Source organism: Canis aureus, chromosome 4 (assembly GCF_053574225.1).
Source record: "Canis aureus isolate CA01 chromosome 4, VMU_Caureus_v.1.0, whole genome shotgun sequence".
NCBI classification, from domain to species: domain Eukaryota; kingdom Metazoa; phylum Chordata; class Mammalia; order Carnivora; family Canidae; genus Canis; species Canis aureus.
This window is the reverse complement of record NC_135614.1, coordinates 51,960,795-51,975,255: the sequence shown is the minus strand read 5'-3', so window position 1 is coordinate 51,975,255 and position 14,461 is coordinate 51,960,795. Positions and strand designations below refer to the sequence as shown.

At 41.0% G+C, this 14,461-nt stretch overlaps 2 protein-coding genes across 14 annotated transcripts in view; one reads left to right on the top strand and one right to left on the bottom strand.

Annotated features, from left to right (window-relative positions):
- The window catches only part of ATP10B (ATPase phospholipid transporting 10B (putative)), a 304,309-nt gene that overhangs the window by 25,774 nt on the left and 264,074 nt on the right, over nucleotides 1-14,461 (bottom strand). For 10 of the 12 annotated variants that reach the window (XR_013378277.1, XM_077895639.1, XM_077895638.1 and 7 more), the window contains 4 exons: nucleotides 12,080-12,189; nucleotides 10,032-10,158; nucleotides 6,724-6,908; nucleotides 2,147-2,468 (listed from right to left, as the gene is read on the bottom strand). Coding sequence is in view for 10 of the 12 variants with exons in the window: in XM_077895639.1 (XP_077751765.1) it covers nucleotides 2,147-2,468; nucleotides 6,724-6,908; nucleotides 10,032-10,158; nucleotides 12,080-12,189 (744 nt within the window). In the remaining 2 variants the exon portion in view is untranslated. Of the gene's footprint in view, nucleotides 1-2,080; nucleotides 2,469-6,723; nucleotides 6,909-10,031; nucleotides 10,159-12,079; nucleotides 12,190-14,461 lie in introns of all 12 variants that reach the window. The other 2 variants (XR_013378278.1, XM_077895646.1) reach the window with 2 other exon arrangements.
- The window catches only part of LOC144312707 (uncharacterized), a 48,506-nt gene that overhangs the window by 22,549 nt on the left and 11,496 nt on the right, over nucleotides 1-14,461 (top strand). The gene's annotated exons all lie outside the window — the stretch shown is intronic.

Here is a 14,461-nt window from a genome sequence, read left to right as displayed (position 1 = left end):
TGGTCACGATGAATTCCCATTTAACAAACTATGGTGTTTGTTTCAGGAATTTGGAGGTTAGGGCATGGATATACACCGCTTCCAGCACTGGCATAAAGGTTTTTCTGTGATGATAGAAAGTCCTATATCTTTACTGTCTAATATGGAAAGCACTAGCTCCATGAGAAGATTGAAATGCAGCTGGTGAAATTCTATTTAAGTTTCAATACCTACATATAGCTAGGTGGCAACCATTTTGGACGGCACAACTCTATACAGTGAGGCTTTTCTTACAAACCTGGCTTTTCCCAAAGCTTTAACTTTCAGACTAGAGATTAGCAAACTCTTTCTGTAAGGGGCCAGATAGTAAATATTTTAGACTCTGTGGGCCAAGAAGCAAAATTGAACAACTGTTCTTGCTGAGAGGCGAATCTTCTTACAGGTTTTACAGTTAAAAACAAAAATCATTCTTAGTATCTCTGCAAAAACATGTAGTAGGCTGGATTCAGCGTGGTGGCCATGGTTTGTGGACTGCATTGCCTTCATTCTTCTCCTGGCCCCCCTCTTTTTCCAGGAGGGAATTATAGAAGGGAATTAAATATGTATTAGAGAATATGGAGGGGAGAGAATTTTCTTCTCTTATTTGGAAATGAAATTAATCTTAAATATGTTGTCATTTTAAGTAGCCATTATTCTTATAATGATTTTTTTTTTCATGATAGTGTAGCAGTACATTGTTTTTATCTTCCCCATGGAGAACAAATCCACCCTTTAACCTCTTCTGTTAGCAAACCAGTGGAAGTAGAGGTGTGGAATCATGCCATTGCTCACTCTGCTGGTTTTGTTTCTGTGGCAGTAGAGCCAATTTCTTACCGCAGGGAGTCAGTCCTGGGCTGTTGCTTTGTGTGTGTCTAAAGTTTTGAAGAGGATAATTCAGGGAATAAAATGTATTTCAGGGAATAAAATTAGGATGCAGTTGCTAAAGCTTTGTACCTTGTATTCTTTCTGCCCACTCCCTCATTTTTTTTTTTTAATTTGAATTGCTTTTACCTGAAATCAGGAGAAAATGGGGTATAAATAGGCTTCTTAATTTGAAATGCCAGGAAGGAAAATCTCTTTCCATGTCTGTGTAGGAAGGATAGAACCATCTGTAGGAATATCCCTAAATGAATGTAGTATTTACTATGTGCTTGGTATGTGCAAGGCACAGACAAAATGGTAAGACTAATATGGTATCTCTATTCAAGAAACTCATGATCTACTGAGCAGACCCTTGCAGAAAGCATACCATTGCTCTGCAGCTCTGAGGTCTGTGTCCTGTAGGCATTCTCAGAGAGAAGGAAGGTTAGGTGGGATTGGAAGATGGGGTGTTTTATGGAGAAAATTGCTTATGCAAAAGCCTAGGAGTGAGAAAGATAGGACAAAGCTCCATTACCATGGAGAATGGTAAGCAGTTCCATTTGGTTAGATCATAGAGTGCCAAATGTTGGGGAATGGATGGTAGCTCTGATGAAGGATGTGGCTGGAAAGAGACCAGATCATGAATATTCTTATAAACTAGATTTGCTTGTTCCTGGAAGGTTTGATGTAAGCACAGTTTTTATTTCTCTGCCTTAACCATGATTAAAGTTTAGTCCCCTATGAGGAATTTTTTTTTATCAACAGAGAGGTCAGCATTTGTTGACAGCTGGGCCTTATATTTAGGAATGAACATATGGGGCAGGCTCAACTTCCATAATCTCCCCACCAGCCATCAACACTCAGCAGAATATCAAATCCACAAATACCTGAGGTTTAAATTATGCCCTGTGTTAAGTATCAAAAGGGAAATAGTCTGTACCCCAGAATGGGGTTGGCCTGTGTGCATATTACTGAGTTATGTGAATGGCATGAATTTGAACCTCCATTTGGCTTGAACCTCCATTCAAGTCCTAATTTTTCCTTAGTGATCTGCTAATTCTGAGAACTTTCATTCACTCTTTCACTCTACTTAGCCTCTGCTTCACCTCCTGCCTGCCACATCTTGGCTGTCACTTTGAATTCTCTTAGTCTAAGTGATTCTCAGCCTGGGTATCTTGATTTTGATATGTGACCTTCCCACCTCTGGTCTATGCTTCTTGTCAGATCAGCTTCACAAGCTGCACCCACATCTCGGAATGATGGATACCTATGGAAAGGGTCATGACGCTCAACTTGTCTCGCACCAGCTTGACTATCATACTCTTCTGGAGTGGGGTGGAACGGCAGCATAGGACAGACCGGCAATACTGAGTCAACTCCAAAAATTTCATCTCCAGCTTTCCCTGGAAAATGGCATTTAATGTCTTCCCATCAATGACCAATCCAACTTCTGGAACTGCAGCTCTTGAGGTGGGGGGTAGTGTCTTGGAAGGTAGACAGAACCCAAAGAACTTGCGGTCTGGCTTCTGTGGTCCATGAAATTGCTTTACTTCTTCCAGTGCACAGTTGAGGATGGATTCACAGGTTTCCTATTGAGTTAGAATAATAAATATGGTATTAATAAGCAACAGTGAAAATGCAGGTTAAAAATCTCACTTTATCCTTTAGTAAAATAGCTAATGAAACTCTACCGTCATAGAGATTACCCAGGAATCATTCTTTGATTTTTACATTTCTCTGCAATATTTAAAAAAGCATCAAAGCAATATTAATTTGGAAGCAAGTTAATGGCAAAATAGAGACTGTTAGAGAATGGGAGTGGAAGTAGCTCAGCAAGATGGTGACAGATACAGGGATAGTATAAGCTAATAAATAACATGAATGTGATGATAAATAATGACAATATGTCAGGATGGTTTAGTGCTTTCTTTTTCTCACAAGTCCTTTCAGTTCTCTTTAGGAAATTGGGTGATGAAGGAATTGAAACTGAAATTATTAGTAACTTGCCCTAGCTTATCCAACTTACTAGGGGAGGTAGATCATTACTACTTCAATTATAGCTTCTTAATTGAAAAAATACATTGTGTGTTTATCTGTTAGTATGAATGTGTTGGTCTTATTGGTTAAAACTGACTATGAATGTGAACATCTTATTGATGTAAAGAAACTTCTTATGGATTTTTTCTGATTACCCTGAAACAAAGTGAAGAACTTATTTGCTCTTATCAATTTTCCTTTTTTACTTTTGACTGTATCAGAGATAAAGTCACATTTTGGTTCTAAATATATCCTTAGTACCTTTTTAGATTTTGCAACATTACTTTCAAATAAAGGTAGAGAAAAGTTGTGGCAGTAAATTGTATTATCGATTTTAATAGCATTGTTTTGTTCACATGATCTTCATTTAGCAGTGTTCTTTTATCCATGGCAAGGATGATGATTTTCATTTACTGTAGTGCTAAAAAAAATTCTTCTAAAAATACATTAAGTGCATTTGAACTAACATTTTAAACTAAGTGTTCAAAGTCTGTCAATTTAAATGAAATTGTTAAAAAACAGTAAGGTAACATGCAGATTTAGGCAAAAATTGTGAAGATTGTTCTTATATGATATACTTGGGGACCATTAATCTAGAAGCTTCTGAGAATATTTGGAGTCCTTTATTCTGGAGTGAGAAGAACTGCAGTTAATCATCCTTGAATCTTCCTTTAGGGAATGCTAAATTGAGTGTTGCAAGCAATAGGGTACACCCAGAACTAAAGGGGTGACAGGAAGTAGTTCCAGGAGTGGGTGGTTATGCCTGAAGCACTTATCTGGGAAAGAGATCAAGACAGTCCTTGCTGTGAGTTGGGGCCGGCACAAATTATATAAATTCCTTCAACATATGGCTGCAGGAAGTCATTGTAGATATAAGTTTAAAAATTAAATCTCTGAATTTACTTATTTCAAAGTGTGATATAATAACCATAATAATTGCCATTCATTTAACCTTTAGTATATGCCAGGTACTGTAGTAGGGAGCCTCTAAGATGGTTCTCAATGATCCCTTCCCTCCTGGAATGCATGCCCCTGTGCAATCCTTCCCCTTGGATGTGAGCCACATCTATCAATTCCTTTCTAATGTAGAGAATTCTGCAAAAGTGATGGCATGTCACTTCCCATGTTAGCTTACAAAAAGACTATGGCTTCCAATTTGGCACTATTTTCCCTTTCTCTTGGATGGCTTGCTGTGGGAGAAAGCAGCTACCGTATTGTGAAGCAGCTCTACAGAGAGGCCCACGTGGTGAGGAACTGAAGTTTGCCAGCAATCATTTCTGTGAGCTTGGAAGGCCTTCTCTCCATGCCCAAACAACTCACCAGTTGAGCCTTCAGATGAACCCACAGCCCTGACTGACAGCTTGACTGCAACCTCCAGTAAGACCTTGATCCAGAGGTACTCAGCTATGCTGCCTCTGGACTCCTAACCCACAGAAACTGTGGGACAGTAAATGTTGGTTGTTTTTAGCCACTAAATTTTGGAGTAATTTGTTAACTAACACAAATACTGTGCTAATAAGTATTTTTCTTCTATGATCTTATTTAATCTTCCCAATAGAAATAAAATTTTCTAATTCCTATTTTACATATGAAGAGAATGAAGTTCAGGGAGGTATGGTACCTGGACCATATTTAGTTTTCAACATATGTTACTAATAGTGATAATAATCATTGCTGTTATTAGTTTCTATTTAATACTCTAATCCCTTCTGAATTCCTTGATAGACCAGCACTTTCAGTGATGGGTTAGTAATTCGTTTTATGACTGTGAACCCTGAGGTCTAGAGAGTTCCCATAACGTGCTTATAGCACGTTAAGATACATAACAAAGAAACAGTAGACCTGAATCAATATATATTGAATTAGGCAGACTAAAACCCTTGAAGGAGATATTCACTGAATACATAATTACATTAAACTAGAGTCTAAGTAAACCTGAGATTTAGAATGGATTTCCCCAGTTTCTGGCTTAACATATCCATGTAGCCACCATTTTTTTCCCAGTTCAAGGTGTGGACAGGGCTTAATATTCAGGTACCATCTGAGAGGATCCCAGATGACTTTAAATGAGTCAACAGTGACTGAACAAAACATGAAATGTGACCCACTATTCCTTAGGAATGTTGGCTAATTAATTGCTAAACATCTTCAGCTTCCTAGAAGAATGCATTTAACAGAAAACACAAAAGCCTACTCTATCCATCTTGGGCTGGCTGACTCACAAGTTTGCCCCTGTCCTCCTTCTGGAATCACCTGGAGTGAAATAATCATTGCAAATAGAATTTCCATTGCAAGCAGGGCAGTCAGATATCAATGTTATTACAGGGATCAAGTACTCAAGCAAGCAGCAAATTACTTTCTTTCCTAAGCATAATATTAATGCCAAAGATTTCCCCAAGATTATTTTCATTTTGAAAATTCATTGGGGTTTAATCTAATCCCAGCATAATCTGTGCGCCTGACAAGAAAGTGATTTTTCCAATTCTTACAAAGAGCCTCAGTCACTTTTCATAGTATATACTATTTTTAAAAAAAATATGTGGATTCTTTACAAAATAAAAACCAGATTTAACCCTCCCACGTGAGTGGGTCAGTGGTTGAGCATATGCCTTCAGCTCGAGTCATGATCCCAGGGTCCTGGGATCAAGTCCTGTATTGGGCTCCCTGCAGGAAGCCTGCTTCTCCCTCTGCCTATGTCTCGCCTCTCTCTATGTATTTCTCATGAATAAATAAATAAAGCCTTTAAAACAAGCAAGCAAAACAAAACAAAATCCTCCTGTGTCCAATCAGTCTTAAGCAAAACCAAGAGAGTGAGGTTCCAGCATCTTTTCTACCTCCTTTTTCTGTACTGTTCTTTTCCATCTTCCTCCTTCTCTATTCCTTTCCTTATGGTACACCTAGGTCTCCCAGTGCCCTTCTCCCACCGCCTCTCTAATACAGAGCTTTTCCTGCTTGCTTCCTCTTGGTAGGAGCATACATCTCAAAGTCTACTTCCCATATCATCAGCCAAGATGTGGGAACTTCGCTTTCTGCAGTTTGCATTGTGAAAATAGATTTCTTCTCCTAAATATAAAATTGTATTATAACTTTGAATACTCTTCTTCAGACTTTACACAGCCCTCTCTCCAAACCCCATCCCCTGCCACCCACAACCTACTGGGGGTTGAAAATTGCAGTTTTAGGACTCTGCTCTCTCTCTCTCTCTCTCTCTCTCTCTCACACACACACACACTCTTCCATCCCAACAAAACATACTGGTCTCATGAATCATTCCCTTCAGTTTTATTCTGTAGCAAACCAGTTTGACATATGAATTGGAGCTGAAATTTTAAGCTCAGAATTGTTTCAATTTAAGTACAGCTTTTTCAATGGGAGAGTTAGTCCTAAGTATAAGAAACTGACAATTGGGGTTCTGTGAGCAAATAATATGGAATAATGCAGATAGCACTGGCCTGGGAGAAGAACCGTGTTCTAGACCTAGTTCTGTCAGAAACTACCAGGGTGATCCTGGGCAAGGGCCTTAGTCTCAAGGGTCTTTAGTTTTCTCATTGTAAAATGTGGAGATTGGGTCGAGGGGTGGAATTTGGAAGATCAAAACTTTCTAACATGTACTACCAGATGTAATATAATCAAACTGGTCAATGATGCATGGGGATGAGGTGGATGACTTTCGGGGGCCTCTGAGCTCCAAAGTTCAGTGATATTTTGGGGGTAGAGGTGCTTCACCTGTGTACCCAAATCCCACCCATAAGCCTATTTCTTATTGGCTTAAGGGCTGTTCTGCATTGGTCTCTACTTTGGCCTCACCTGACTTTCTGTATTAATGGAGTAAACAGTGTCAGCCTGATCTAACAATCTGCAGGAATAGGCGATATTGATTGCTGTCTCCTGCTTATCTCCAGTCAAGACCCAGAGCTGGATCCCAGCTTCCCGCAGAGCTGCAATTGTGTCTGGAACCCCTTCTTGTAGCCGGTCTTCGATTCCAGTGGCTCCTGGAGTGATCAAAGACACCAGAGCTTACAATTAGAGTGAAAAACTGCCTAAGGTCCCTAAAACCCTAACAAGCCAAACACTGATTATTAAATATTCCCATGTTCTAGGCTATGCTAAGCACCTAGGTAGGGTACAGCAGTGAAATGGAGCTGGTCTCTAACCTCTTGCAGCTCAAAAGCTTGTTGAAAAAGGATTTATATTTGAACGATATGAGAAGAAAAGCACAGGGTGCCAGCTGAACATATGTTAAGAGACCTGAACTTCAGCTATAAAGTCAGGGATGGGGACGCCTGGGTGGCTCAGTGGTTGAACGTCTGCCTTCAGCTCAGGATGTGATCCCATAGTTCCGGGATTGAGTCCCACATGGAGCTCCCTGTGAGGAGCCTGCTTCTTCCTTTGCCTATGTCTCTGCCTTCTCTCTGTGTCTCTCATGAATAAATAAATAAAATCTTCAAAAAAAAAAAAAAAAGTCAGGGATGACCTTGTTAGGAAGTGCCATTTGAGCTCAGACCTAGAAGATAAGGCTGAGAAGTGGCAAAGGAGGATAGTTCCAGGTAGAGGATGAGCATGTATGAAAGCCCAGAGGTCAGGGTAGAAGAAGGTACAGAAAGGGAGGCAGAGTGGGGTGAGAGATGGGGCCAGGAAGGGATGTAAGGCTGCTGGATCATGCAGAGCCTTGTGAGGGCATTATAGGATTTGGAATTTATTTGGTAGACAGAAAAACTATTAAGGGGAGTTAAGTTGGAGAGTGACAGGATCAGTTTTGAGTTTTAAGAGGATCATTCTAGAGAATGGACAGGAGATTGGGGGAAGCAGGATGAGATTAGAGGCTGAGCAGGGGTATGGAGGAGTAGCCTGGGGGGTGGGCCTAGCAGCTAGGAATGGAGAGAAGTGGAGACACTTTGCTCTGTAACAGCTCATGGCAGAAAAGGGACTCAGGTTTTTGATGATATTCTTGGAATTAAATATGCAGACTCTATAATTTTTGAATGATCTCAAGCTTTGCACCAACCCTGATGAATGTATACCCAAATATCAAATAGTTGCTAAGTGATTAAGCATAAATTAATCTGCATTTAAATTGAGATTCACTTCAGACAACAGACTAATGGCTACCCATTTTACTCTGGGCAGGAGCAAGGCATTTCATTTCTTTTAATAATCCCTAGTGACAATAGGCTGGCAAAGCAGTTACACTGGGTGCATATTGAAAAGATCATTTTATAGTGTGGGACCTAGTGTGAATGCAATGCAGCTTTAGTGGCACAGCAGATTCTTGGTGGTAAGATGTAGTCTCTTCCCAGCCCCAATTCTCTTTATCCCAAGCCACCTTGAGGGAACAAAAATAATGACTCTATCCTGAAATGTGCCTCTTTTGTACTGTAGGCCCAAGTGTGCAGATAAACAACCCCATGAAAAGTGATGGTTCAGTCCTTGTTTTTCCCTCTAAGGGTTAGCCTGGAAGGTGAGATTCTGAAGCTGATTTATATTACAGGGAAGCAGAGTGAAGGAGAAAAAAAGGAAAAACACATTTGTGTGAAAGGAAAAATGAAGCAGAAAGGTTGTGAAAGTCTTTCCCAGCAAGGGAAGCCAAAAGATCCTGATAAGCATGTTTTCTTTCATGCAGAATCAGCTGAGGAGCACTTCTCACTGAGACCAGAGTGCTCCCCCCAAACAAAAGCAACCTCAAAGGGGTGAGGGAGGAGTCATGTGCCTTAATAGGATGACATTCTGTGGCCTTGTGTGTAGATAGAGCTGTCTGGTCTGGCTACCCTCTGGTTCCTGTTAAAATAGGTTCTCATGGGCAACTTTCAGAGGGGCTTTGGGAGGCAGCAGGCAAAGGCCCTGGAGTCAAAACACAGGGGAAACAAAAAGACTGAGAGTGGTGGGGAACAAATCATCTCCCCCTGTTTGCCACCCTTCCTGCTGAATCTTGCTGCTACCTTTAATACATAAAGGCATCACCGTCTTCTTACAGCAACCCTGGTTCTTTCCTCTTGTACCTCTGCCTGTCTGAAAGCTAGGAGCAGTGTGATTTATATGCAGAAGAAGCTAGAGCTCAGGGGAGTGAGAGGATGGGTCCCTGAGCACACAGCACAAGACCAAGATTTGGCCCTCTTCCCCAGTTCAGCATTGCCTCCCAAAATGAAAGAAGTCTTTAGCCATTTAGTCAGCATGGCATGCATCAGGTCTTGCCTTTTCCAGATTTTGCTCCCAGCTGTGAGGTGATTAACCCTGATAAACAAAGCCTCCTCCATCTCTCTGGGTAATGCTTTACCTCTTACAGAAACAGCACTTTCTCTTAGCTGGTCTCCCTGCTTCTCATCATTACCTTGGCGTATGAACTGAACTTCCATACAGCAGCAGCCATAGTTATTTTTGTAAAGCATGAGTCTATTCCTGCTTTTACTCCCTTCTCTTTAAACTGTTAGCATATGATTTATGTGTCCTTCATAACCTGTATCATTCTGAGCTTTCCCCCCTCACATCATTTCTCCTCTACACTCTGTGGTCCAGCCACAGCAGACCTTGGGGTTTCCAGGCTATCTAGGCTGTCTCCCGTCTAGCTCTTCATTTGGGCCCCTCCCTCTGCCTGAAAACTGTATTTGTCTGACCAGTTCCTCTGCTCTGCTCAGTTCCTGCCTTCCAGCACTCTCTTTGGCCCCAGGCTAGGTCAGCACCTTCTACTTGGGCTCCTATACCACAGGCAAATCTTCCAGCTCAGGCCTCATCACACTTGGTTGAAATTCTTGTTAATCATCTAGTTTCCAGCTCTGAGAGGATAGAGCTTATGACTCTTGTTCCTTTTCCAGTGCCTAGCATGCTATTTGGCACATAGTAGGTGCACAATAAACAGTTGAATAAATGGAGGAGAAGCAACCTAGGCTTCATCCAGAAGGAAGTATAGGAATGTTCGTGGGCATCCTCAGGAAGTGGCTTGTCAAGTTTGGGTTGGATATCGGCACCATTTGCACCAAATACCTGGAAGGGCACTCCAGGGAAGGCTCCTAATTGAGACACATGTGCAGCAATGTCAGAGTCATGGCCAAGAACTCCCTCTCCAGCTTGTAGCATTCATTTTTTTTTTTTTTTTAATTTAGTGATGACTTATTTTTAGCTACCGAGTAAGGTGAGTTGATTCTCCAGATGCTGTGCAGTCTCCATTAGAAGCTCATCTCGATTCTCGAGGGATGCCTCTGCCTCATACCGGAAACTGGCCCATCGCTGGAAGTCATCTTCGCTTATGACCTGCAGGACAGGAAGAGGCTCTTTCCCAATGCAGGGTGAATCCCACCCCATTCTTATATGCTGGGCATCCTACAGGCCTGTTTGAGCTTCCCTATTCCCTAGACAATTATTTCTTCTCAATTTTTTTTTTTGAATGCACAAATCAATGAAAGATTGATCTTCATGTTCCATTATCACCATTAAGCCCCTGCTGTGCTCTAGGCACTGGAAGTATAGCAGTGATCAAGACAGACAAGATTCCTGCATGGTTGGACTTACGTGCTAGTGGAGGTTGAGAGACATTTATTCAAATAAATTATTTAAAAGGACAGATAATTTTAAGGGGTTCTTTACAGAAAACAATGATGGTGACATGATGGAGTGTGACTAGATAGGAGAAAGCTGGAGGGTTATTTCATTTGCATCTTCAGTTCTCTTAGACAAAGTGACATGCAAGTTGAGATCCAATGATGAGAAGGGATCAGTCATGGAGGGGGGCAAATGCAAAGGCCACAAAACAGCATGAACTCAGCTTTCTTTCTGTTCAGTTGAACAAACCAGTTGGCTTAGGGATGGAGAGCCAGATAGAGAGGAAGCAGCAATGAGGCTGGGAAAGTAAACAGCAATCAGATCTTACATAGCTTGGTAGACTATCCCACTCAATAACTGGAAGAATCCAACTGGAGGGCAAATCTTCCTCCCTGGGAGTCATAGCATGTTTAGATGCCTCTGTTGGCATCACATGCATTACTGTCTCTTATAGAAACAAATTATTCTTTTGTTCAACAATCAGATATTCCTTGATTTTTCTTCTGCACATGGCACTATGGGGAAAACCAAGGAACACAGCTAGGCCTTTGCTCTTGAGGAATTCATAATCTCATTAGAGGAAGCAAAACAGGCACAAATAATTTCAATGGAAAATAGAAGGTGGTAAGGATATAATTATAATTTATGGAATAGTAAGCACTGGTCACTGTCTCAGGCACTGTATGTATGTATATGTGTTACTTTAGTTAATTTCCATGACAACTATATAAGGTAGGGAGCATTAGTACCAGTTTATAGATAAGAAAATCCCAAACTCAGAGAGGTGAAGAAACTTTCCCAAGGTCACACAACGGGCAAGTGGTGAGACTGGGACTTGTATCCAGGTAGGTCTGAGTATAAAGTGGGTGCTCTTAAACTTTCTTGCACTAAGCATCATAAAAGAGATGAAGACCTCTGGGGATTTATAGAGAAGAAACCACGTTTAGTCATCTAGAAGTGCATGTCATCATAGCTCCCCTATCTGATTTTAGGTGCCTCATTAGATGCCCCTACTCTGAGATTCATATCTCTTTGCCTGCCTCCCTGGCAGGGGCTGCAAAGTCAAAGGGTTGCAAGGTGAGAGGTGGGTAATTACATGACTATAGCTGGACCAAGGTCAATACAACAGGGAAGGTAGGTCTGTCACCATTGCAGAACACAGGGGAATATATACGCTTTATTAAAGGGACCAGCTACTACAAGGCTCTCGCCATTAGTGGCTGTTCAAGAACTGAGACCTTGTTCATCAGATCCTCTAAATTTTTAAGAGAAACCAGAAATACTGATTTTTGTGATCACATATCTCCCAAATTTCATTCTAGGCAAAAAATGCAAAACTTAAAAAGCTACTTTGAGGGTAAAATTATAACATTGAAAACTCTTTTATGAGTTATGGGTTACCAATTATATGTACATATAATGAAAAACAGAGAACAACAAAGCCACGCTGATATGGAACCTTGTTATTTAGAGTTCTGCCCCAGCAAAACTGCCAAAATCCTGGGTCTTTGTGGTGAGTCAGAATAGCTGATTTTGAAAATATTAAAACCACCAATAGTAAGGGTCTTCTATAAAGAAAAGACAGACTTGGGGTCGAGGCCTTATAACTACTAAAGGAGGAATTTCTTTTTACCTTCTTGGCGATGCACAGTGTTCGAAGGCCATCTCTTGCATATAAATCTAGATGCTTCTGGGTTCTGACTTGGATTTTCCTCATCTTCTTTTCCACATCCATGTCAGTTACTGTCAAATAGTCATTGTTCTCCATGAAGTCATGTACAAATGCTTGGGAATCCTTGTTTCTAACACTCTGAAACTGTGAGGAGGAATCCCCTTATAACCCACCCCAGAAACACAGAATCTTTCTTGGTTGTCATGATGTCTCAGAAGGTGAACTCTAGAAGACCTTAAATTCTCTGCTCTCTATGAGATGATCAAAAGCCTGGCTGAGAAAAGTCCTATTTAGGGAAGACAGGTTGTCTTAGATATTGATCCCAAACACGTGTTTGCATCAGAATCACCCCTACTCTGGGATTCATATCTCTTTGCATCCTTGGCAGGGGCTGCAAATAGTAGAGGTTCCCAGGTCCAGCTGAAGCCCTGCTGAATCAGAGGACCAGAAGTCTAAATCTTTGTTTTTATCTCAGGTGTTTTCCATGTAGCCAGTTTAGCTCTGGATGACCAGTTGTTGACTGAGTCTTAGACATACCCTCCATTATCCCCTCCGTTGTCTACTTCAGTCTTTATATCAACTTAGGTCTCAAGACAGCCATAGATATGAATCTCATTGCTAAGTTTTTCATCACATTGGGTTTTCTGAATTAGGCTTTCTTTCTGTAACAGGAAATGGCCTTAGGAAAAATATTTTTTGCATTTTCTATAAGTCTAGCATGAAAAGATATTTCATTGTGTTGCTCAAAGTTCCTTTGATGAAGTCTGATGTATTTTCTTTAATCTTTTTCTCCTGAAAATCTAGTGCTTTTATCTATCAGATAAAAATAATTTTTCAGGGCACCTGGGTGGCTCAGCGGTTGAGTGTCTGCCTTCGGTTCAGGTTGTGATCCCGGGGTCCTGGGATCGAGTCCTGCATCAGGCTCCCTGCAGGGAGCCTGCTTCTCTCTCTGCCTATTCTCTGCCTCTCTCTCTCTGTGTCTCTCATGAATAGATAAATAAATAAAAATCTTTAAAAACAAAAAAGAATTTTTCAGCCTCGGTTGGTGGGCATGGGGCAGGATTGATGCCATTTCCACCTCCTTTACCTAAGGTGTCACCGACATCACTAATCAGATACTGATTGCCACTGTGTAAAGCTGAGCTGGGAAAAGCCTTCAGAATCCTTCTTTACTGGGGCTGGAATCTTGAGGCCCTATGTAGTAAACAGGTTTTGTGTATCTCATCTATTCCCTCCCTATGATGCAAAATTAAACATACAATTCTTTACAGTAATATAAATATAAGGAAGTCCAACAAAGCTCTGATCTTTTCCCTGATACAATTCCAAGGCTGTTTTTATCCAATATAAAAATCCTTTAAAAAATTATCTCATTTTTCAAATACTACTTTTTCTCTGGTGCCTTAAGCACAGTCTGTGCTTATTGTGCACTATCTATAATATTTTATTTTCAAAAATGTTAGCTCCCTGAGATAAAATCCTTTTGCCTTCTACCTGTGTGACCTGGAGTTTACTTTTTTGCTTAGGCTACCAGGAGCCTCAGGATCAAATTGAATGTTCAGACACTCTAAATATATTTTACCTAGGGTTATTTTCCTCCCTCCTTTTCAAAGAGTTCTCAATTTTTATAGTAATATTGTGTATGTGTCTTTTATTGGAAGCATCTCCAAATCCATTTGGAATCAGGTGAGGAACAAATTAAAAAAAACATCTCCAGGGCAGCTTGGATGGCTGTTGCCCAGGGATAGAGTGCCGTGGTTCCCTTGACTCAGAAATACCAAATTCACTCAGTTTGCCAGAGTCTGGGGATGAAGAGACCTAATTAGCTCCCTTCCCATTCTAAACACTCATCAATCCCCATGAACCTCTTGGCTTTGATCCACAGCTGATAATGCAGGAGGCACAGGGCTGCCTGGGCAATTCTAAAGCTTGGCTGGAATCTACTATCCTGGGAGAATCATAGCCCCATAACTGTCTTCTTCTTGTTAGCAATCAGAAAGCGTCTGCACACTAATTCATGCTGCTCCAAAATTGGACACTGATATGTAGGGACTTTGGAACATTTTTCTGGCTTGGCTCAAATTTATGAAAATCCACTTGGGGGAGGCTGGGGAAAAGGATGACAAAGAGGGACACCTGAGGTTTCCCAGAGCAAACTGAGCCTGGTGCGGAGTTCTGGTGGCATGGAAAGAGCTCTGAACTGAGATTCAAGGTACCTGGGCCTAGAATTTACCACTGGTTATCTGTGTACCTCTCTTAAGTCACTTCCCTCCCTGGTTTCAGCTGGCTTCTCTATAAAACTAAGAGTTAGGACCACAGTGTGTTCTAGCAAATATTAATGGG